We start from the raw sequence: 22558 nt of genomic DNA on the forward strand, positions 1-22558 counted from the left end.
GCTGCGGTCTTTGCCGTAGTCTTTGCTGTGGTCTTTTCTGTGATCTTTGCTGCGGTCTTTTCTGTGGTCTTTGCTGCGGTCTTTGCAGCAATCTTTGCTGCAGTCTTTGTTGCGGTCTTTGCTGTGGTCTTTGCCGTGGTCTTTGCTGTAGTCTTTGCTGTGGTCTTACCTGTGGTCTTTTGTGTGGTCTTTCATGTGGTCTTTCCTGTAACATCTTTGCTGCAGTCTTTGCCGTGATCTTTGCTGTGGTCTTTCCTGCAGTCTTTGCCGTGTTCTTTGCTGTGGTCTTTCCTGTAACATCTTTGCTGCGGTCTTTCCTGTGGTGTTTGCTGTGGTCTTTGTCTTTCCTGCGGTCTTTGCTGTGGTCTTTCCTGTGGTCTTTGTTGTGATCTTTGCCGTGGTCTTTGCTGTGGTCTTTCCTGTAACATCTTTGCTGCGGTCTTTGCTGTGGTCTTTCCTGTGGTCTTTGTCGTGGTCTTTGCCGTGGACTTTCCTGTAACATCTTTGCCGTGGTCTTTCCTGTAACATCTTTGGTGTGGTCTTTGCTGTAACATCTTTGCTGCGGTCTTTGCTGTGGTCTTTCCTGTGGTCTTTGCTGCCTGAAGAATGAGCATGTTACGTCTTATAGCTGCTTCACGGTTTCCGAAGCCGCCTGAGAAAGACGTTGCGCGCACAAACCATCAGGTGAAACCTAAAATAATGCTGATGAGCAGCACAGCTGCACAGAGGGTCCAAGGAGGGTCTGGGGCAGAGGCAGGAAGCAAACGCCAGGTTTTGGATGAGTTTTGAGGGTTTTTGGGGGTATGGAGGATATGGAATTTCCGCTCAGTTTCTGGTTCAAAAACTAAAAAAAAACCCTCTGTGTGCACGAAGACCAAAGCAGATTTCCCATAGTAATTAATTGGAAGAGTTTTCCAAGATTTTTTGAAGCAGTTTGCAATTGCAGGGTTTTATATACTTATTTCATATTATTACAGCCATTTTTTCTTATAGAGGACTTTTCTGAAATGATGTATGTTTGTGCTTTGCATTATGACGCCTTACAACATGGCTGACCAAAGGCTCGCTAAGTTTCACCTCAGACACACTATCACTTGTACAGTACTACACTATAACTGCAGCCACTGTTAACCCCTTAATAACATCTGACGTACTAATACGCGTCTGTGCCCTGGGACTTAAGAGCCAGACCGTATTAGTACATCATGGCGATCGCGCGCGCACACAGGCTGTGCGGGCGCGATCGCCGCCGGGTGTCAGCTGATTGTCACAGCTGACACCCGATACTATGTGCAGGGAGCGGTCCTGCACCGCTCCCAGCACATTAACCCCCGCGATGCTGCGATCGAAGTCGATCGAAGTCGATCACAGCATTGCGGGGGCAAGGGGAGGTGATCGCAGATACTCACCTCCTCTTCCGGCTTCCAGCTCTGTCTGCAAAGGCTTCCCGGGTGTTGCCATGACGACCCGATGTCGTCATGACAACATCCGGGTCACCAGACAGCAGGAAGATTGTTTGGACATGCGCAGTGCATCTCCAAACAATCTTCTCCCTGTCCGGCGCTGACAGCCTGCATGGCACAGGGATGGTGCTGCATTCCTGTGCCATGCAGGCGATCAGAGAAAAAAAAGTGAAAGTCCCATAGTGGGACTAAGTAATAAACTATATAAGCTTCCAGAAAGTGAAAAAAAAAAAAAAATTGCAAAAATATTTTAAAAAAATAAAAAAAATAATCCACCAAAAATAAAAATATAATGTACCCATCAATAAATATTATTATAAAAAAAGGACAAAAAAAACAATAAAAGTACACATATTTGGTATCGCCGCGTCCGGAACAACCTGACCTATAAAACTGTCCCACTAGTTAAACCCTTCAGTGAACACGGTAAAAAAAAAAAAAAAAAAACGAAGCTAAAAACAATTCTTTATCACCATACCGCCAAACAAAAAATGGAATAACACGCGATCAAAAAGACAAATATAAATAAAAATGATACCGCTGAAAACGTCATCTCATCCCGCAAAAAACAAGCTGCCATACAGCTCCATCATCCGAAAAATAAAAAAGATATAGCTCTCAGAATAAAGCGATGCTAAAAAATATTTTTTTCTATAAAATTGCTTTTATTATGTAAAAGTGCAAAACATAGAAAAACGATATAAATGTGGTACCGCTGTAAACGTACTGAACCGAAGAATAAAGCTACCTTATCAATTTTACCACACGCGGAACAGAATAAAAAAAAACAAAGAAAACAATTCATGAATTGTTGGTTTTTGTTTATTCTGCCTCCCAAAAATCGGAATAGAAAGCGATCAAAAAATGTCACGTGCCTGAAAATGGTACCAATAACAACGTCAAGTCATCCCGCAAAAAACGAGCCATCACATGACTGTCTGCCAAAATCTGGAAAAATTATAGCTCTTAAAATATGGCGATGCAAAAACTAGATTTTACAAAAAATGCGTCTTTTAGTGTGTAACAGCTGTCAATCATAAAAACCCCATATGATTCTGGCATTGCTGTAATCACACCGACCTGAAGAATAAAGTCGTCTAATCACTTATACCGCACGAGGAACGGCGTCAAAAATAAACTCTTGGGTTAGGATTGGGCTAGGGTTAGGACTGGGTTTGGGGCTAGGGTTGTGCTAGGGTTAGGGTTGTGCTAGGGTTAGGGTTGTGCTAGGGTTAGGGTTGTGCTACGGTTAGGGTTGTGCTACGGTTAGGGTTGTGCTACGGTTAGGGCTGGGGTTGTGATGGGGTTGGGATTTTTTTTCAAAAGTAAGAAAAAAAGATGACGATATGGCGACTAGTGTTGAGCGCAAGTGCTCGCTACTTGAGTTTGCATCGGGTGCTCTGGTATGCATTGAGTATCGTGGGTATTTGAGTGACATGCTCGAGTCTCTGCCCCATATGCTTCGCGGCCAAAAAAACTTTACGGGGATTGCCTGCCATGCATGAGCGATCCCCGCATGTTTTTTTTTGGGTATCTAATAACCGTGAAACATGCGGAGCAGGGACTCGAGCATGTCACTCGAGCACACGCTGTACATGGTGCATACCTGAGTACCCGATGCAAACTCAAGTAGCGAGCACTTGCGCTCAAGACTAATGACAACTTATTCAATATGATGACCTAATGTAAACAAATTCTGTGTCTTACCTCTGGGTTCAAAATGTTCGCTATACCCCTTAATAAAATCCTTGAAGGGTCTAGTTTCCAAAATGGGGTCACTTGTGGGGGAGCTCTACTGTTTAGGCACATCACGGGCTCTCCAAACGCGACATGGTGTCCGCTAACAAATTGAATGGAAAATCGTCTCAAATTGTTAGCGGACGCCATGTTGCGTTTGGAGAGCCCCTGTGTGCCCAAACATTGGAGCTCCCCCACAAGTGACCCCATTTTGGAAACTAGACCCCCCAAGGCACCTATCTAGATGCATAGTGAGCACTTGGAACCCCCAGGTGCTTCACAAATTGATTCGTAAAAATGAAAAAGTGAAAAAAAAAACACTTTTTCATTTTTACGAATCAATTTGTGAAGCACCTGGGGGTTCCAAGTGCTCACTATGCATCTAGATAGGTGCCTTGGGGGGTCTAGTTTCCAAAATGGGGTCACTTGTGGGGGAGCTCCAATGTTTGGGCACACAGGGGCTCTCCAAACACAACATGGCGTCCGCTAATTATTCAAGCAAATTTTACAATCAAAAAGTCAAATGGCGCTCCATCCCTTCCGAGCCCTGCCGTGCGCCCAAACAGCGTTTTTTCCCCAAATATTGGGTATTTGCGTGCCCAGGGGAAATTGCACAACAAATTTTGGGGTCCATTTTTTCTTGTTACCCCTGTGAAAATAAAAAAAAATTGGGTCTAAAGTAACATTTTTGTGAAAAAAGTTAAATGTTCATTTTTTTCTTCCAAATTCAAAAAATTCCTGTGAAGCACCTGAAGGGTTAATAGACTTCTTGAATGTGGTTTTGAGCACCTCGAGGGGTGCAGTTTTTAGAATGGTGTCACTTTTGGGTATTTTATGTCATAAAGACCCCTCAAAGTCACTTCAAATATGATGTGGTCCCTAAAAAAATGGTTTTGTAAATTTTGTTGGAAAAATGATAAATCGCTGGTCAACTTTTAACCCTTATAGCTTCCTAACAAAAAAAAATTTGGGTTCCAAAATTGTGCTGATGTAAAGTAGACATGTGGGCAATGTTATTTATTAACTCTTTTGTGTGACATATCTCTCTGATTTAAGGGCATAAAAATTCAAATTTTGAAAATTGCAAAATTTTCAAAATTTTCGCCAAATTTCCGTTTTTTTCACAAATAAATGCAAGTGATATCGAAGAAATTTTACCACAATCATGAAGTACAATATGTCACGAAAAAAAAATCTCAGAATCAGCGGGATCCATTGAAGCGTTTCAGAGTAATTACCTCATAAAGTGACAGTGGTCAGAATTGTAAAAATTGGCCTGGTCATTAACGTACAAACCACCCTCGGGGCTTAAGGGGTTAAACGAACAAAACTAATAAAGTTTTGTGGAGAAAAATAAAAGGGGCAAAAAAACACGCTAATCTTCCCGAGGATTTTGGGAATTGTAGTTTTTCAGGCTGTTACTTCACTCACGGGCGTCGCACAGAAAAACTTCAATTCCCATAATTCAACGGGAGAGGCACGGTGTAGCGTGTCAGCCAATCAGAGTAGAGAACTGGAAAAAGAGCTTTTGTCCGGCGAAATACAGATTCCACGCATGCGCAGAGTGAACCGAGACAGGTAAGCCGGAGCGCAGGAGCCGGGAGATGTCAGTGTGTGCAGGACGGGGGTTGTGGAGGAGCTGCGTGATCCGGTGTCTGTGCAGGAGACTGTGCCCAGGGTGGGGTGGCACTACAAGTCCCACACTGCTGGCTCTGCTCTGTGCATAGATCTAGTGTACAGTTGCTCTTCTCTGATCACAGGTCACATTAGTTGTTTGCACTTTGCTTCATCATGGCAAAACAAATGGTGCTAACATATGTCAGTGTATCCGCCTGCAACATCACGTGTTAGCCCGGTCCAAAGGGGTTAAAAAGCCTGTTTTTTAAATGTCCACCCCCCCTGAAAGAGACTAGTTACTATGTTTCCTCTGAAAAGGTGCTGCTGGTAGATAGGAGCCCTCCTGTGCAGGCTCCCCCGCACCCCTGCACCGCGCATGGAGCCCCCTACACATGCATTCCCCTACACCGTGCATGGAGCCCCCTACACCGTGCATGGAGCCCCCTACACATGGAGCCTTACACCGTGCATGGAGCCCCCTACACGTGGAGCCCTACACCATGCATGGAGCCCCCTACACATGGAGCCCCCTACACATGGAGCCGTACACCGTGCATGGAGCCCCCTACACATGGAGCCTTACACCGTGCATGGAGCCCCCTACACATGGAGCCTTACACCGTGCATGGAGCCCCCTACACATGGAGCCTTACACCGTGCATGGAGCCCCCTACACATGGAGCCTTACACCGTGCATGGAGCCCCCTACACATGGAGCCTTACACCGTGCATGGAGCCCCCTACACATGGAGCCTTACACCGTGCATGGAGCCCCCTACACATGGAGCCTTACACCGTGCATGGAGCCCCCTACACATGGAGCCTTACACCGTGCATGGAGCCCCCTACACGTGGAGCCCTACACCGTGCATGGAGCCCCCTACACATGGAGCCCCCTACACATGGAGCCTTACACCGTGCATGGAGCCCCCTACACATGGAGCCCTATACCGTGCATGAAGCCCCCTACACATGGAGCCCTACACTGTGCATGGAGCCCCTACACATGAAGTCCTACTCGGCGCATGGAAGTCCCTACACCACACATGGAGCCCTATATACAGTGCATGGAGCCCCTTACACATGAAGCTCTACATCTTGCATGGAGCCCTGTATACAGTGCATGGAGCCCCCTACACATGGAGCTCAACATCGTGCACGGAGCCCCCTACACTGTGCATGGAGCCCCCTACGCCGTGCGTGGAACCCCCTACACCATGCATGGAGCCCCCTACACAGTGCCGGCTCCAACACGTACCTGCACCATGCATGGAGCCCCCTACACAGTGCCAGCTCCCCCGTGTACCTGTACCATGCATGGAGTCCCCTACACAGTGCCGGCTCCCACGCGTACCTGCCCCGTGTATGGAACCCCCTACACAGTGCTGGCTCCCCCGCGTACCTGCACCGTGCATGGAGCCCCCTACACATGGAGCCCTACACCGTGGATGGAGCCCCCTGCACATGGAGCCAGGGCACTATGGGGATGGGTTTTCTTCACAGATTCCCCGCAAAGGTTTTATGCATCTGAAAAAAACTGTATAAGGCTATGTGCACACTGAGTCTTTTTGCTAAGTTTCCGGAGCAGAAACTGAGCGAAAAGTCTCCAAATTCTCCTGGAATAAGCTCAAAAATCCTCAAACCAAAAACTCCTAAAAAAACAAAACCCCTCAGTGTGTGGGAAACTCTTCCTATTCATTTCTATTGCTGTTCTTCAAAATTGCTTCAGGAAAAAAAAACTCTTCCAAAAACAACCCACAAAAAAAGGAGCGTTTCGCCGTAATCGTATTGTCAGGGGACCACAGTTACAAGTCGCTGAAAATGGCAACACAAAACAAACTTTTTTTTCCATACTAAATTCCAAACATTTTATGATGCATCTGAAATGATAAACTATAAGGCCACATTCACACGTTTAGTATCTGGTCAGTATTTTACCTCAGTATTTGTAAGCCTAAACCAGGAGTGGAACAATCAGAGGAGAAGTATTATACACTGCTCAAAAAAATAAAGGGAACACTTAACCAACAGAATATAACTCCAAGTAAATCAAACTTCTATGAAATCAAACTGTCCACTTAGGAAGCAACGCTGATTGACAATCAATTTCACATGCTGTTGTGCAAATGGAATAGACAATCGATGGAAATTATTGGCAATTATCAAGACCCCCTCAATAAAGGAGTGGATCTGTAGGTGGGGACCACAGACCACATCTCAGTACCAATGCTTTCTGGCTGATGTTTTGGTCACTTTTGAATGTTGGTTGTGCTTTCACACTCGTGGTAGCATGAGACGGACTCTACAACCCACAGAAGTTGTTCAGGTAGTGCAGCTCATCCAGGATGGCACATCAATGCGAGCTGTGGCAAGAAGGTTTGCTGTGTCTGTCAGCGTAGTGTCCAGAGGCTGGAGGCGCTACCAGGAGACAGGCCAGTACACCAGGAGACGTGGAGGGGGCTGTAGGAGGGCAACAACCCAGCAGCAGGACCGCTACCTCCGCCTTTGTGCAAGGAGGAACAGGAGGATCACTGCCAGAGCCCTGCAAAATGACCTCCAGCAGGCCACAAATGTGCATGTGTCTGCACCAATGGTTAGAAACCGACTCCATGAGGGTGGTATGAGGGCCCGACGTCCACAGATGGGGGTTGTGCTCACAGCCCATCATCGTGCAGGACGCTTTGCATTTGCCACAGAACACCAGGATTGGCAAAGTGGCCACTGGCGCCCTGTGCTCTTCACAGATGAAAGCAGGTTCACACTGAGCACATGTGACAGACGTGACAGAGTCTGGAGACGCCGTGGAGAGAGATCTGCTGCCTGCAACATCCTTCAGCATGACCGGTTTGGCAGTGGGTCAGTAATGGTGTGGGGTGGCATTTCTTTGGAGGGCCGCACAGCCCTCCATGTGCTCGCCAGAGGTAGCCTGACTGCCATTAGGTTCCGAGATGAGATCCTCAGACCCCTTGTGAGACCATATGCTGGTGCGGTTGGCCCTGGGTTCCTCCTAATGCAGGACAATGCCAGACCTCATGTGGCTGGAGTGTGTCAGCAGTTCTTACAAGATGAAGGCATTGAAGCTATGGACTGGCCGCCCGTTCCCCAGACCTGAATCCAATTGAGCACATCTGGGACATCATGTCTCGCTCCATCCACTAACGTCACGTTGCACCACAGACTGTCCAGGAGTTGGCGGATGCTTTAGTCCAGGTCTGGGAGGAGATCCCACAGGAGACCATCCGCAACCTCATCAGGAGCATGCCCAGGCGTTGTAGGGAGGTCATACAGGCACGTGGAGGCCATGCACGATACTCAGCCTCATCAGGAGCATGCCCAAGCGTTGTAGAGGGGTCATACAGGCTCGTGGAGGCCACACACAATACTAAGCCTCATCAGGAGCATGCCCAGGTGTTGTAGGGAGGTCATACAGGCACGTGGAGGCCACACACAATACTGAGCCTCATCAGGAGCATGCCCAGGCGTTGTAGGGAGGTCATACAGGCACGTGGAGGCCACACACAATACTCAGCCTCATCAGGAGCATGCACAGGCGTTGTAGCGAGGTCATACAGGCACGTGGAGGCCACACACAATACTCAGCCTCATCAGGAGCATGCCCAGGCGTTGTAGGGAGGTCATACAGGCACGTGGAGGCCACACACAATACTGAGCCTCATCAGGAGCATGCCCAGGCATTGTAGGGAGGTCACACAGGCACGTGGAGGCCACACACAATACTGAGCCTCATCAGGAGCATGCCCAGGCGTTGTAGGGAGGTCATACAGGCACGTGGAGGCCACACACAATACTCAGCCTCATCAGGAGCATGCCCAGGCATTGTAGGGAGGTCATACAGGCACGTGGAGGCCACACACAATACTCAGCCTCATCAGGAGCGTGCCCAGGCGTTGTAGGGAGGTCATACAGGCACGTGGAGGCCACACACAATACTCAACCTCATCAGGAGCATGCCCAGGCGTTGTAGGGAGGTCATACAGGCACGTGGAGGCCACACACAATACTCAGCCTCATCAGGAGCATGCCCAGGCGTTGTAGGGGGGTCATACAGGCACGTGGAGGCCACACACAATACTCAGCCTCATCAGGAGCATGCCCAGGCGTTGTAGGGAGGTCATACAGGCACGTGGAGGCCACACACAATACTCAGCCTCATCAGGAGCATGCCCAGGCGTTGTAGGGAGGTCATACAGGCACGTGGAGGCCACACACAATACTCGGCCTCATCAGGAGCATGCCCAGGCGTTGTAGGGAGGTCATACAGGCACGTGGAGGCCACACACAATACTCAGCCTCATCAGGAGCATGCCCAGGCGTTGTAGGGAGGTCATACAGGCACGTGGAGGCCACACACAATACTCAGCCTCATCAGGAGCATGCCCAGGCGTTGTAGGGAGGTGATACAATCACGTGGAGGCCACACACAATACTGAGCCTCATCAGGAGCATGCCCAGGCGTTGTAGGGGGGTCATACAGGCACGTGGAGGCCACACACAATACTCAGCCTCATCAGGAGCATGCCCAGGCGTTGTAGGGAGGTCATACAGGCACGTGGAGGCCACACACAATACTCAGCCTCATCAGGAGCATGCCCAGGCGTTGTAGGGAGGTCATACAGGCACGTGGAGGCCACACACAATACTCAGCCTCATCAGAAGCATGCCCAGGCGTTGTAGGGAGGTCATACAGGTACGTGTAGGCCACACACAATACTCAGCCTCATCAGGAGCATGCCCAGGCGTTGTAGGGAGGTCATACAGGCACGTGGAGGCCACACACACAATACTCAGCCTCATCAGGAGCATGCCCAGGCGTTGTAGGGAGGTCATACAGGCACGTGGAGGCCACACACAATACTCAGCCTCATCAGGAGCATGCCCAGGCATTGTAGGGAGGTCATACAGGCATGTGGAGGTCACACACAATACTCAGCCTCATCAGGAGCATGCCCAGGCGTTGTAGGGAGGTCATACAGGCACGTGGAGGCCACACACAATACTCAGCCTCATCAGGAGCATGCCCAGGCGTTGTAGGGAGGTCATACAGGCACGTGGAGGCCACACACAATACTCAGCTTCATCAGGAGCATGCCCAGGCGTTGTAGGGAGGTCATACAGGCACGTGGAGGCCACACACAATACTCAGCCTCATCAGGATCATGCCCAGGCGTTGTAGGGAGGTCATACAGGTACGTGGAGGCCACACACAATACTCAGCCTCATCAGGATCATGCCCAGGCGTTGTAGTGGAGGTCATACAGGCACGTGGAGGCCACACACAATACCCAGCCTCATCAGGAGCATGCCCAGGCGTTGTATGGAGGTCATACAGGCACGTGGAGGCCACACACAATACTGAGCCTCATCAGGAGCATGCCCAGGCGTTGTAGGGAGGTTATACAGTCACGTGGAGGCCACACACAATACTCAGCCTCATCAGGAGCATGCCCAGGCGTTGTAGGGAGGTCATACAGGCACGTGGAGGCCACACACAATACTCAGCCTCATCAGGAGCATGCCCAGGCGTTGTAGGGAGGTCATACAGGCACGTGGAGGCCACACACAATACTCAGCCTCATCAGGAGCATGCCCAGGCGTTGTAGGGAGGACATACAGGCACGTGGAGGCCACACACAATACTCAGCCTCATCAGGAGCATGCCCAGGTGTTGTAGGGAGGTCATACAGGCACTTGGAGGCCACACACAATACTCAGCCTCATCAGGAGCATGCCCAGGCGTTGTAGGGAGGTCATACAGGCACGTGGAGGCCACACACAATACTCAGCCTCATCAGGAGCATGCCCAGGCGTTGTAGGGAGGTCATACAGGCACGTGGAGGCCACACACAATACTCAGCCTCATCAGGAGCATGCCCAGGCGTTGTAGGGAGGTCATACAGGCACGTGGAGGCCACACACAATACTCAGCCTCATCAGGAGCATGCCCAGGCGTTGTAGGGAGGTCATACAGGCACGTGGAGGCCACACACAATACTCAGCCTCATCAGGAGCATGCCCAGGCGTTGTAGGGAGGTCATACAGGCACGTGGAGGCCACACACAATACTCAGCCTCATCAGGAGCATGCCCAGGCGTTGTAGGGAGGTCATACAGGCACGTGGAGGCCACACACAATACTCAGCCTCATCAGGAGCATGCCCAGGCGTTGTAGGGAGGTCATACAGGCACGTGGAGGCCACACACAATACTCAGCCTCATCAGGAGCATGCCCAGGTGTTGTAGGGAGGTCATAGAGGCACGTGGAGGCCACACACAGTACTCAACCTCATCAGGAGCATGCCCAGGCGTAGTAGGGAGGTCATACAGGCACGTGGAGGCCACACACAATACTCAGCCTCATCAGGAGCATGCCCAGGCGTTGTAGGGAGGTCATACAGGCACGTGGAGGCCACACACAATACTCAGCCTCATCAGGAGCATGCCCAGGCGTTGTAGGGAGGTCATACAGGCACGTGGAGGCCACACACAATACTCAGCCTCATCAGGAGCATGCCCAGGCGTTGTAGGGAGGTCATACAGGCTCGTGGAGTCCACACACAATACTCAGCCTCATCAGGAGCATGCCCAGGCGTTGTAGGGAGGTGATACAGGCACGTGGAGGCCACACACAATACTCAGCCTCATCAGGAGCATGCCCAGGCGTTGTAGGGAGGTCATACAGGCACGTGGAGGCCACACACAATACTCAGCCTCATCAGGAGCATGCCCAGGCGTTGTAGGGAGGTCATACAGGCACGTGGAGGCCACACACAATACTCAGCCTCATCAGTAGCATGCCCAGGCGTTGTAGGGAGGTCATACAGCACGTGGAGGCCACACACAATACTCAGCCTCATCAGGAGCATGCCCAGGCGTTGTAGGGAGGTCATACAGGCACTTGGAGGCCACACACAATACTCAGCCTCATCAGGAGCATGCCCAGGCGTTGTAGGGAGGTCATACAGGCACGTGGAGGCCACACACAATACTCAGCCTCATCAGGAGCATGCCCAGGCGTTGTAGGGAGATCATACAGGCACGTGGAGGCCACCCACAATACTCAGCCTCATCAGGAGCATGCCCAGGCGTTGTAGGGAGGTCATACAGGCACGTGGAGGCCACCCACAATACTCAGCCTCATCAGGAGCATGCCCAGGCGTTGTAGGGAGGTCATACAGGCACGTGGAGGCCACACACAATACTCAGCCTCATCAGGAGCATGCCCAGGCGTTGTAGGGAGGTCATACAGGCACGTGGAGGCCACACACAATACTCAGCCTCATCAGGAGCATGCCCAGGCGTTGTAGGGAGGTTATACAGGCACATGGAGGCCACACACAATACTCAGCCTCATCAGGAGCATGCCCAGGCGTTGTAGGGAGGTCATAGAGGCACGTGGAGGCCACACACAATACTCATCCTCATCAGGAGCATGCCCAGGCGTTGTAGGGAGGTCATACAGGCACGTGGAGGCCACACACAATACTCAGCCTCATCAGGAGCATGCCCAGGCGTAGTAGGGAGGTCATACAGGCACGTGGAGGCCACACACAATACTCAGCCTCATCAGGAGCATGCCCAGGCGTTGTAGGGAGGTCATACAGGCACGTGGAGGCCACACACAATACTCAGCCTCATCAGGAGCATGCCCAGGCGTTGTAGGGAGGTCATACAGGCACGTGGAGGCCACACACAATACTGAGCCTCATCAGGAGCATGCCCAGGCGTTGTAGGGAGGTCATACAGGCACGTGGAGGCCACACACAATACTCAGCCTCATCAGGAGCATGCCCAGGCGTTGTAGGGAGGTCATACAGGCACGTGGAGGCCACACACAATACTCAGCCTCATCAGGAGCATGCCCAGGGGTTGTAGGGAGGTCATACAGGCACGTGGAGGCCACACACAATACTCAGCCTCATCAGGAGCATGCCCAGGCGTTGTAGGGAGGTCATACAGGCACGTGGAGGTCACACACAATACTCAGCCTCATCAGGAGCATGCCCAGGCGTTGTAGGGAGGTCATACAGGCACGTGGAGGTCACACACAATACTCAGCCTCATCAGGAGCATGCCCAGGCGTTGTAGGGAGGTCATACAGGCACGTGGAGGTCACACACAATACTCAGCCTCATCAAGAGCATGCCCAGGCGTTGTAGGGAGGTCATACAGGCACGTGGAGGCCACACACAATACTCAGCCTCATCAGGAGCATGCCCAGGCATTGTAGGGAGATCATACAGGCACGTGGAGGCCACACACAATACTCAGTCTCATCAGGAGCATGCCCAGGCGTTGTAGGGAGGTCATACAGGCACGTGGAGGCCACACACAATACTCAGCCTCATTGTGACTTGTTTTAAGGACATTACATCACAGTTGGATCAGCCTCTATTGTGTTTTTCCACTTTAATTTTGGGGGTGACTCCAGATCCAGGCCTCCATTGGTTAATAAATGTGATTTCCATTGATGATTTTTGGGTGATTTTGTTGTCAGCACATTCAGCTTTGTACAGAACAAAGTATTCAATGAGAAGATTTCATCCATTCACATCTAGGAGGGGGGATTCCACTGTTCCCTTTATTTTTTTGAGCAGTGTAGAAACTCGTCACCACTTCTGTATTTATCACCCACTCCTGGTTTTGGCTTAGAAATACTGATGTAAAACAATGAGCAAATCCTGAATGTGTGAACGTGGCCTGAGTTTTTATGCCCAGTTTTTTGGAGCAGAAGCTGAGCGAAAAGTCTCATGCTCCTTAAAATCCTCCACCAAAAACTCTTCACAAAATTCCTCTCTATGGGAAACTTTCCTATTAATTTCTATTGCTGTTTTTCAAAATTTCCTCTGGAAAATAAACACTCCAGAAACAACATAAAAAAAGGAGCGTTTCTCCGTAATCGCGTTGTCAGGTGAGCGCAACTCCGCCGTCACCTTCCAACATTTACAGTCCTACCCTGTGATAACGGGCACAAAGGACAATTGTCTGATAAATTTCCTCACATTTTCAGCCTTGATGTTCGGAGATATTTTTTTTTCCGGCGATGATGTTATGAGATAAAACGGGTGAATATGACTTACAGGCGCTTCTCACAAAGTTAAAATATCATCAAAAAGTTACTTTATTTCAGTTCTTCAATACAAAAAGTGAAACTCATATATTATATAGTCATTACACACAGAGGGATCTATTATATAGAGTCATTACACACAGAGGGATCTATTATATAGAGTCATTACACACAGAGGGATCTATTATATAGAGTCATTACACACAGAGGGATCTATTATATAGAGTCATTACACGCAGAGGGATCTATTATATAGTCATTACACGAAGAGGGATCTATTATATAGAGTCATTACACGCAGAGGGATCTATTATATAGAGTCATTACACGCAGAGGGATCTATTATATAGAGTCATTACACGCAGAGGGATCTATTATATAGAGTCATTACACGCAGAGGGATCTATAATATAGAGTCATTACACGCAGAGGGATCTATTATATAGAGTCATTACACGCAGAGGGATCTATTATATAGAGTCATTACACGCAGAGGGATCTATTATATAGAGTCATTACACGCAGAGGGATCTATTATATAGAGTCATTACACGCAGAGGGATCTATTATATAGAGTCATTACACGCAGAGGGATCTATTATATAGAGTCATTACACGCAGAGGGATCTATTATATAGAGTCATTACACGCAGAGGGATCTATTATATAGAGTCATTACACGCAGAGGGATCTATTATATAGAGTCATTACACGCAGAGGGATCTATTATATAGAGTCATTACACGCAGAGGGATCTATTATATAGAGTCATTACACGCAGAGGGATCTATTATATAGAGTCATTACACGCAGAGGGATCTATTATATAGAGTCATTACACGCAGAGGGATCTATTATATAGAGTCATTACACGCAGAGGGATCTATTATATAGAGTCATTACACGCAGAGGGATCTATTATATAGAGTCATTACACGCAGAGGGATCTATTATATAGAGTCATTACACGCAGAGGGATCTATTATATAGAGTCATTACACGCAGAGGGATCTATTATATAGAGTCATTACACGCAGAGGGATCTATTATATAGAGTCATTACACGCAGAGGGATCTATTATATAGAGTCATTACACGCAGAGGGATCTATTATATAGAGTCATTACACGCAGAGGGATCTATTATATAGAGTCATTACACGCAGAGGGATCTATTATATAGAGTCATTACACGCAGAGGGATCTATTATATAGAGTCATTACACGCAGAGGGATCTATTATATAGAGTCATTACACGCAGAGGGATCTATTATATAGAGTCATTACACGCAGAGGGATCTATTATATAGAGTCATTACACGCAGAGGGATCTATTATATAGAGTCATTACACGCAGAGGGATCTATTATATAGAGTCATTACACGCAGAGGGATCTATTATATAGAGTCATTACACGCAGAGGGATCTATTATATAGAGTCATTACACGCAGAGGGATCTATTATATAGAGTCATTACACGCAGAGGGATCTATTATATAGAGTCATTACACGCAGAGGGATCTATTATATAGAGTCATTACACGCAGAGGGATCTATTATATAGAGTCATTACACGCAGAGGGATCTATTATGTAGAGTCATTACACGCAGAGGGATCTATTATGTAGAGTCATTACACGCAGAGGGATCTATTATGTAGAGTCATTACACGCAGAGGGATCTATTATGTAGAGTCATTACACGCAGAGGGATCTATTATGTAGAGTCATTACACGCAGAGGGATCTATTATGTAGAGTCATTACACGCAGAGGGATCTATTCCAAGTGTTTATTTCTGTTAATGTTGATGATTACAGCCAATGATAACACAAAAGTCAACTCAATAAATTATAATAATTAAGAAAAAACACCTGCAAAGGCTTCCTACGCTTTTGAAAAGGTCCTTTAAGTCTGTTTCAGTAGGCTCCACAATCATTAACACACTCCATAAGGAGGATAAGCCCCAAAAAGTCATTGGTAAAGAAGCTGGCTGTTCACAGAGTGCTGTATCCAAGCATAGTAGTGGAAAAGTTGAGTGGAAGGAAAAAGTGTGGTAGGAAAAGGTGCAGAAGAAACCGGGATAACCGCAGCCTTGAAAGGATTGTTAAGAAAAGGCCATTCAGACATTTGTTGGAGATTCACAAGGAGTGGACTGCTGCTGGAGTCACTGCTTCAAGAGCCACCACATACAGACGTATCCAGGACATGGGCTACAAGTGTGACATTCCTTGTGTCAGGCCGCTCATGACCAATAGACAACGCCAGAAGGATCTTACCTGGGCCAAGGAGAAGAAGACCTAGACTGTTCTCAGTGGTCCAAGGTGTTGTTTTCTGATGAAAGTAAATTTTGCATTTCATTTGTAAATCAAGGTGCCAGAGTCTGGAGGAAGAGTGGAGAGGCCACAATCCAAGCTGCTGGAGATCTAGTGTGAAGTTTCCACAATCAGTGATGGTTTGGGGGCCATGTCATCTGCTGGTGGAGGTCCACTGTGTTTTATCAAGACCAAAGTCAGCACAGCCATCTACAAGGACATTTTAGAGCACTTCATGCTTCCCTCTGCCGACAAGCTTTTTGGAGATGGAAATTTCATTCTCCAGCAGGACTTGGCACCTGTCCACACGGCCAAAAGTACTAATACCTGGTTTCCAAAAACAGTATCACTATATATCAATATAAGTGTTGTCAGTACAAAGGACTGGCACATGACTTATTTCATCCAAAGACCATACTAAGGACCAGGGGGCTCATTACAGGTGGAAGAAAGGCGATTCTGACACTTAAACAAAAAGGGTTCTTTACAGTCAGAGCAGTCAGACCGTGGAATTCCCTACCATAAGAGGTAGTGATGGCCGACACTATAACAGCTTTATACAAGGGTTGGACGATTTCCTCGATACACAACATTGTGGGTTACAGTTAAATTAGACAAAATATTACACCTATAGTACATTTAATATGATAATAATAATTACATAACTAGTATCATAATTTATAGTTGTGTTCAAAAGTTTACATACCCCGGCAGAATTTTTCCTTTCTTGGCCTTGTTTCAGAGAATATGAATGATAACAAAAAAACTTTTTCTCCACTCATGGTTATTGGTTGGGTGAAGCCATTTATTGTTAAACTACTCTGTTTTCTCTTTTTAAATCTTATTGACAACCAAAAACATCCAAATGACCCTGATCAAAAGTTCACATACCCCAGTTCTTAATACCGTGTATTGCCTCCTCTAACATCAATGACAGCTTGAAGTCTTTTGTGGTAGTTGTGGATGAGGTTCTTTATTTTCTCAGATGGTAAAGCTGCCCATTCTTCTTGGCAAAAAGCCTCCAGTTCCTGTAAATTCCTGGGCTGTCTAGCATGAACTGCGCGCTTGAGACCTCCCCAGAGTGGCTCAATGATATTGAGGTCAGGAGACTGAGGTGGCCCCTGCAGAACCTTCACTTTGTTCTGCTGTAGCCAATGACAAGTCTACTTGGCCTTGTGTTTTGAATCGTTGTCATGTTGGAATGTCCAAGTACGTCCCATGCGCAGCTTACGGGCTGATGAGTGCAAATTTGCCTCCAGTATTTGCTGATAACGTGCTGCATTCATCTTTCCTTCAACTTTTACCAAGTTTCCTGTGCTTTTGTAGCTCACACATCCCCAAAACATCAGCGATCCACCTCCGTGCTTTACTGTAAGAATGGTGTTCCTTTCATCATAGGCCTTGTTGGCCTCTCTCCAAATGTAACGTTTATGATTGTGGCCAAAAAGTTAAATTTTGGTCTCTTCACTCCAAATTACCTTGTTAAAGAAGTTCTGAGGCTTGTCTCTGTGCTGTTTGGCATATTGTAGGCAAGATACTTTGTGGCATTTTCGCAGTAATGGCGACTCGACCATGCAGCCCATTTTTCTTCAAGTGCCTCCTTATTGTGCATCTTGAAACAGCCACATCGCTAGTTTTCAGAGAGTCCTGAATTTCAGCTGATGTTATTTGTGGCTCTAACACTGAGCCAATCTTCACGGCCAGGCCGTGAGACGGGATAGTCAAGGAGTCCTAAGTCAAAGCCAGGAGGGTACGTCATAAACAGAGGGAAGAGGCAAAGGAGTAGTCAGGTAACGTTCCGTAGATCAGAATACCATGAGGAAAGCAGATCAGAGCAGAAAGGGTTAAACAGACGGATGGTCAGAATCATGTCAGGCAACAGAAGATCAATAAACAGAACTCAATGCACAGAACAAAGAACAAACCACACAGGAGAACATACCACACACTAGCTGAGTGTACGTCTGGCAGAGATCTGGGGAAAACAGCTGTTAAGTAGCCAGGCATTCAACTGGGATAATGAACACCTGAAGATAGCCAGTGCCTCCCAGTCTCAGGTTGGACAGCCGAGCTGTCAATCACCACACTGACAGCTATTGCACGCCCCTGTACCAGATTGGATGGTCGAGCTGTCAAACTGACAGCTCCAGCACGCCCCTGTACAAGATTGGACAGCTGAGCTGTCAGTAACTGCATCCAAGACACAGTGAGGGGTGGAACCGTGACAGTACTCCTTCTAAGTGGGGCCACCGGACCCCAAGGCTTCCCAAGAAACTTTAGATGAAAGGTCCTGACTAACCGATTGGCCTTCACATCTCGAGCAGGGACCCATGATCTCTCCTCTGATCCGTATACCTTCCAGTGGATGAGGTATTGGAGGGAATTCCGGACCCTACGAGAATCCACCACTCTCTGAACCTCATACTCTAAGCCACCGTCGACTGAAACTGGAGGAACGGGGATGAGGGAGACAATACCCAGGGAACAAACTCCTTTAATAAGGATTTATGGAAGACGTTAGGGATGCGAAGGGATGGAGGAAGCTTTAATCTGAATGCCACTGGATTGACCACCTCAAGGATCTCAAGGACCAATAAACTTTGGACCCATTTTGCCGATGGCACTTTAAGCTTAATGTTCCTGGATGACAACCAAACCTTATCCCCAATCTTAAAAACAGGACCTACCGAACGTCTTCTATTGGCCTTCAGTTTTTGGCGAGTCTGAGCAGTCCCAATATTCTTTTGAACCTCCTTTTAAACATCCTCAAGTCTTTGTACAGTGACCTCCACCCCAGGACTTTCAGAACTAATCCTAGAAAATTCACCAAAATGCGGATGAAACCCATAATTAACAGAAAAACAGAGAGGTTCCAGTAGACTGATTCATTCGACTATTAAAGGCAAACTCAGCGAGAGGTAAAAACAAAGACCAGTCCTCATGCTGAGCTGCCACAAAGCACCTTAAAATTTGTTCCAAAGATTGATTTGTCCTGTCAGTCTGACCTTTGGTCTCAGGGTGGTAGGCAGATGAAAATGTCAAGTCAGTCCTGAGTTTACTACAAAAAGCTCTCCAGAATTTAGAGACAAATTGTACTCCCCTATCGGACACAATGTTAAGAGGGATACCATGTAACCTTACAATATGGGAAATAAACAACCTGGAGAGTGTCTCTGCATTAGGTAATCCAGACAAGGGAAGAAAATGAGCTTGTTTGCTGAATCGGTCCACTACCACCCAGATAGCAGCTTTTCCATCAGACATAGGCAAATCTGTGATGAAATCCATGGACAAATGAGTCCATGGTCTTTCTGAAATTGGCAATGGAGCCAATTCCCCAGCCAGCCGGCTATGACTGACTTTAGCGCATGCGCAGACTTCACAAGCAGATACAAAATCTTTGATTTCATTATGCATGGATGGCCACCAAAAAAGTCTGGCAATGGCTTTCCATGTAGCAGTAACCCCAGGATGAACACTCAAGACAGAATCATGAAATTCCTATAACACACGCAATCTTAGGTACACAAGCACAAATAATTTAGACCCAGGAGTAGTGGTAATGACTGAGCATTGTGAATCTCCTCCTCCAATTTTGAGGTTACCATAGAAACCACAATGCCCTGAGGAATAATGGAGGATGGAGGTTCTAGAGGAGAAACTGGATCGAGACTATGAGCCAATGTGTCAGCTTTCACATTCTTTAACCCTGGTCTGAATGTAATCGAAAAATTAGACCATCTGGCTTGTCTAGGAGTTAACCTTTTAGCTGACTCAATATAGGCTAGATTCTTGTGATCAGTGACCACAGTAAATGGATGAACCGCCCCCTCCAAAATATACCTCCATTCCTCAAAGGCTAATTTTACAGCAAGTAACTCACGATTCCCAACATAATAATTTCTTTCAGCCGGTCAAAATTTCTTAGACAAAAAAGCACATATACGCAAGTTAGTCAGAGTTTTGGGCCCCTGCAACAAAACCACCCCTATTCTGACCTCTGAAGCATTGACCTGGAGAATGGCTCTTGGAGATCCAATTGGATCAGAATGGGGGCAGACATGAAACTCTTAATTTTTCGAAAGCCTTGATAGCACCCGGCGACCATATCTTGAGATTTGCCACCTTACGTGTAAGGTCATTAAGAAGTTTAGCAATCTGAGAAAACCCCTTGATTAATTTCCTATAATAGTTGGCGAATCCCAGAAAACGCTGTAAAGCCTTAAGATCACGAGGCTGAACCCAGTTAATTATGGCCTGTACCTTCCCAGGGTCCATCTTAAACCCTTCTGCAGACAAGATGAACCCCAAGAACGAAGTTTCCTGAACAGAAAAAACACATTTTTTCCAATTTAGCAAACAGAGTTCTCCCTTAACCTTTTGTAACACAACCCGGACATGTTCCAGGTGAGAGTCCAAATCTGGCGAGAAAATTAGAATATCATCCAGATAAATTACAACATATCTTCCAATGCAATCAGAGAAAATATCATTCATAAAATTTTGAAACACAGCAGGTGCATTGGATAACCCAAAAGGCATGACAAGGTTTTCAAACAATCCCTCAGACGTTAAAAAAGCAGTCTTCCACTCATCACCCTCCCGGATGCGTATCAAATTGTAAGCGTCTCTAAGATCAAGTTTAGAGAATACCCTGGCACCCAGAAGCTGATTATATAGGTCGGAGATGAGTGTAAGTGGGTACGTATTTTTAACCATGATTTTGTTTAGTTCCCGGAAATCGAGGCAAGGACGGAGACCCCATCTTTCTTTTTTATGAAGAAAAAAACGGCAGTTACCGGAGAGGAGGAAGGACGGATATGACCCTTCCTTAAATTTTCGTTAACATATTCTTTCATGGCCGGCCCGTTCAGGCCTGGACAAATTGTAAAGGCGAGCTTTAGGCAGTTTGGCACAAGAAATAAGATCAATAGCACAATCATGAGTACGATGGGGAGGTAGTATCTCCGCCTCTTTTTCTGAGAACACATCTCCGAAGTCCTTCAGGTACGCTCACAGACCCTTCAGGCTAACGGAGCATATTTGTACAGTTTTTAGACATTTCTTGCAACAATTAGGGCCCCATTTAACAATCTTCATCTGACACCTATCAATGACAGGATTGTGCATCTGCAGGCATGGAAGCCCCAGTACCAACCAAGCAGGTAAATTATCCAACACAAAACATGAGAAGGATTCAGAGAGGAGAGCTCCTAACTGAAGCGTGAAATCCACCGTAACCTTCTTGACCAAATTCCTGGATAATGGTGTTCTGACAAGGGCGAAGACTTGCAAGGGTCTTTCTAAACTAACTGTCCCTAACCCTAAATTCAGAATCAGTCCTGAATCAATAAAGTTAGCAGCAGACCCATAGTCAATGAACGCCAATGTTGATAACACCTGGTTCTCGAATGATAACACAGTATTTATCAGTTCCCTGGAGGAGCAAGGAAAAGGTACCTGGGAGTCTGGGTGACCTCCTCGGCCATCACCCAGACTCAGACGTTCTCCTGATGGTTTGGTAGCCTGAGGACGGGTAGGGCAATCTTTGAGAAAATGTCCAGAGAGACCACAATACAGACAGTCTGACATCTTGTCTGCGTCTTCTCTCCACAACACCAAGGCTGGCAACTCTGACCTCCAATGGTTCCCACTCCGGTAAATGGCCTTGCTCCAGGGAAATGTAACGGGCAGCCTGCCATTCATCACTTTTCTCACTGATTCTACGGTCCATTCGTATGGCTTGGGTCATGGCCTCCGCCAGAGAAAAAGAAGCATCATGGAGGACCAGGGCGTCCTTAAGGGTTTCCGAAAGACCTTTGCGAAACAGGCACCTGAGAGCTGCATTGTTCCATAGTGGAACTCAGTACAGTAGTCCTCAGCTGTGCGAACTCCTTGTGCCAGGTTCATGATCTTAGACTCAGCGACCTGGATCCTGTCGGGTTCGTCATATATCAGTCCTAAACTGTCAAAGAAGGCGTCAACAGAAAACCGTTCTGGGCCTGTGGGGACAAGGAAAATGCCTAGGTCTGAGGGCCCCCTCGCAGTCGGGACATGATTATTCCCACCCTCTGGAACTCCTCCCCTGAGTATCGGGGGCGCAGGGTAAAGCATAACCTACAACTCTCCCCGATGACCCTAAACTGGTCTCTCTCTCCAGAAAATGTATCAGGGAGGTCTATTACAGGTTTTGGAGAGACCAACTGTACATCAGTGGGTACTGACATCACAGCGACTGCCAGCAGTGAAGGGCTATCTAAGGTTTTTCATAGTTATCTGACCCTGCAACTGATATTGTGATGACTCCAGGCTCTGGCATTCCTTAGCCAGATCCTGAGT

The 22558-nt window shown here is 47.5% G+C and overlaps 1 protein-coding gene across 5 annotated transcripts in view; it reads left to right on the forward strand.

Moving 5' to 3' along the window:
- The first annotated feature begins 4723 nt into the window (after nt 1-4723).
- The window catches only part of LOC141152754 (uncharacterized), a 104341-nt gene continuing 86506 nt past the window's right edge, over nt 4724-22558 (forward strand). For 2 of the 5 annotated variants that reach the window (XR_012247145.1, XM_073637401.1), the window contains exon 1: nt 4724-4778. Coding sequence is in view for 1 of the 5 variants with exons in the window: in XM_073637401.1 (XP_073493502.1) it covers nt 4756-4778 (23 nt within the window). In the remaining 4 variants the exon portion in view is untranslated. The remainder of the gene's footprint in view (nt 4779-22558) is intronic. The other 3 variants (XM_073637403.1, XM_073637404.1, XM_073637405.1) reach the window with 3 other exon arrangements.

This window comes from Phyllobates terribilis, unplaced genomic scaffold, assembly GCF_046119375.1.
Source record: "Phyllobates terribilis strain yellow unplaced genomic scaffold, ASM4611937v1 Scaffold_6__1_contigs__length_29720123, whole genome shotgun sequence".
Taxonomy (NCBI): Eukaryota; Metazoa; Chordata; class Amphibia; order Anura; family Dendrobatidae; genus Phyllobates; species Phyllobates terribilis.